Source organism: Equus caballus, chromosome X, assembly GCF_041296265.1.
Source record: "Equus caballus isolate H_3958 breed thoroughbred chromosome X, TB-T2T, whole genome shotgun sequence".
In the NCBI taxonomy this organism is placed as follows: domain Eukaryota; kingdom Metazoa; phylum Chordata; class Mammalia; order Perissodactyla; family Equidae; genus Equus; species Equus caballus.
Window position 1 is genome coordinate 417,301 of NC_091715.1, and position 2,700 is coordinate 420,000.

General features: G+C 49.9%; 1 protein-coding gene across 8 annotated transcripts in view; it reads right to left on the reverse strand.

The window, feature by feature from the left end:
• Positions 1–1,549: 1,549 nt before the first annotated feature.
• CRLF2 (cytokine receptor like factor 2) overlaps positions 1,550–2,700 on the reverse strand; it is a 17,159-nt gene continuing 16,008 nt past the window's right edge. For all 8 annotated transcript variants that reach the window (XR_011434558.1, XR_011434554.1, XR_011434557.1 and 5 more), the window contains one exon: positions 1,550–2,160. Coding sequence is in view for 3 of the 8 variants with exons in the window: in XM_070256773.1 (XP_070112874.1) it covers positions 1,903–2,160 (258 nt within the window). In the remaining 5 variants the exon portion in view is untranslated. The remainder of the gene's footprint in view (positions 2,161–2,700) is intronic.

A 2,700-nucleotide genomic window follows, 5' to 3' on the forward strand; every position in this document is an offset into this window, starting at 1 on the left:
GCATCTTCTTTATCCATAAGAGGCTTTCCTTCTTTTTCATGGTTGAATAATACTCCAGTGTGTGTGTGTGAGTGTTTGTGTGCATCACGTGTTCTGTATCCATAAGAGTCTTTCCTTCTTTTTCATGGGTGAATACTACTCCATTATGTATATGTATATTTATCACATCTTCTTTACCCATCTTCTTTATCCATAAGAGGCTTTTCTTCTTTTTCATGGCTGAGTAATATTCTATCATGTCTATAGACCACATCTTCTTTATCCATAAGAGGCTTTCCTTCTTTTTCGTGGGTGAATACTACTCCATTATGTATATGTGTATTTATCACATCTTCTTTACCCAACTTCTTTATCCATAAGAGGATTTCCTTCTTTTTCATGGCTGAGTAATATTCTATTGTGTGTAGAGCCCACACCTTCTTTGTCCATAAAAGGATTTCTTCTCTTTTTCATGAGCAGTTAATACTCCGTTGTGTATACAGACTGCATCTCCTTTCTCCATGAGAGGCTTTCCTTCTTTTTCATGGCTTAATAATATTCTATTCTATATATATATATATACATACATGTCTATGTATACATAGACAACATCTTCTTTATTGATGACAGGATTTTGTTCTTTTTCACGGCTGAATAATACTCCATTGTGTGTATGTATACATATACCACATCTTCTTCATTCATAAGAGGCTTTCCTTCTTTTTCATGGCTGAATAATACTCCACTGTGTGTATGGATAGATACACCACTTCTTCTGCACCCCTCAGAGTCTTTCCTTCTTTCTCACGGCTGAGTGACCTGCTATTGTATGGACAGCCCACCTCTTCTCTGTCCAGTCACCCATCCATGGGCACTTGGGTAGTTTCCACGTCTCGGATATTGTAAGTCAAGCTTACACAAACATGGGTTGCGGGTATCTCTTCGAGATGAAGCTCTCGCTTCCTCCAGATGAACACCCAGCAGCAGGACTGAAGGACCCTGTGGTGTCTTCCTGGTGACAGCCCAGCATCGCCTCCCCTCCCAGATTCTCTCCATCCTCATCCCCCAAAGTCCTGATGACATGGCCCATCTTCCTCTTTTTTTTTTTTTTTTTTTTGCTGAGGAAGATTGTTGCTGAGCTAACATCTATGCCCATCTTCCTCCTTCTATTTTTTTTTTTTTTGGCTTGAGGAAGATTGGCCCTGAGCTAACACGTGTGCCAGTCTTCCTCTATTTTGCATGTGGGACGCTGCCACAGTGTGGCTTGACGTGCGGTGTGTAGGTCTACACCTGGGATTTGAACCCCAGGCCACTGAAGGGGAGCTCGCACACTTAACCCCTACACTACCAGGCCGGCCGGGTCATTGTTTTTCTCAGTTACTCACGACCATGGATGGAATGCATTTAAGCCAAACCTATGGGTCTAAATGGCCGTCTTGGCCCAGAAACAAGGTCCGGGGTCTGTCCCTGTGGTGGCCCCAGGAATAGGTCGTCACACCCGTGTCCCAGCTTCCTGTGAATTTTCTGCGTCTACACGGACACCAACCACCAACTTAATTGTCACAAGAGCTCTGGTGCCAACTGTTTCTTTTTTCTCTTTATTTCAATGGAAAAAAAATACACGCACTGGATGGAGAGATGTTTCAAGGGACCGATTTTCAATTTAAATATGTCTTAGATGCAGAGGGACGTCAGGAGGGTGGGTTCGGGAAGAAAAACTGAAGGTCCGGGGAAATGTCCCCATGGTTGCCAACTGAGTCCCCCTTTCAGAATAAGAGCTGGACGGCTGGTAGGTAGGATCTGGAGAGCAGGATTCTGTTCCCGCCCGGCCCGGCTTGCTGGGTCCACCTGCGGTGTAACGAAGGAGCCGAGTGGCCATGGGGTGTGGGGGGACCCCATGTTGGCTTTTGAGTTTGCACCCCCTCATAACATCATGTATGAGTTGTCAGTCATCACAAAAGTGAAGTCCCCCAGAGAGATGGCCTCTCTGCCGGGGGGAAACCGGCGAGGGAGCTGACTGGGGTCAGCAGCCGCCTCTTCCTCCCCCGTCGGCGTCCCCGTGGGCGTCTCGGCCTCCGCCTTGGCTGGCTGCACCTCCAGGGCCTCCTCCAGGAAGCACTCCTGCTCCCCGTCGTCCGTCTTGTTCAGCGAGGCCACGTTCTGCGTGTCCTTGATCCACTCCTGTGGGAAGGGACATGGTGACACACGCCCTGAGGAACCCGGTGGGGCGGGCGCTCTCACTCTCCGGTCCCACAGAAGGGGATCCGGGTCCCCCTGTCCCCAATATGCCGTTTGTCATACGGGGTATTTTGAGCTGAAGGGAATCAAGAAACAGCAGTTTGGGGCAGAGCTTTCCTCATGGGAATCTGTCTTTTCCATGTCATTTGTGCGGTTCATTCACAGGCCCCAGGCACTGCACTTAAGAGGGAAGGATGGAGCCCCAGACGCTGGAAGAGGCAGGAGGGACCCTACCCTGGAGCCTCCAGAGGGAGTGCGGCCCTGCGACCCTTGACCCCAGACTCTGGACTCCAGGACGGGGGAGGGTGGACCCCTGGGGGTTCAAGCCCCCGGTTTGTGGGGGCCCCAGAAAACTGACATCCGCCCCTGTCAACCCTGACAGACAAACGGCCGGGAACGTTTGCAAGAGGAAGTTGCCGGGTGGTTGGGAACCGGCGGAGGGGCCGCTGTCGAGAGCGCGACTTCCTGGCGAGATCAGAAGCC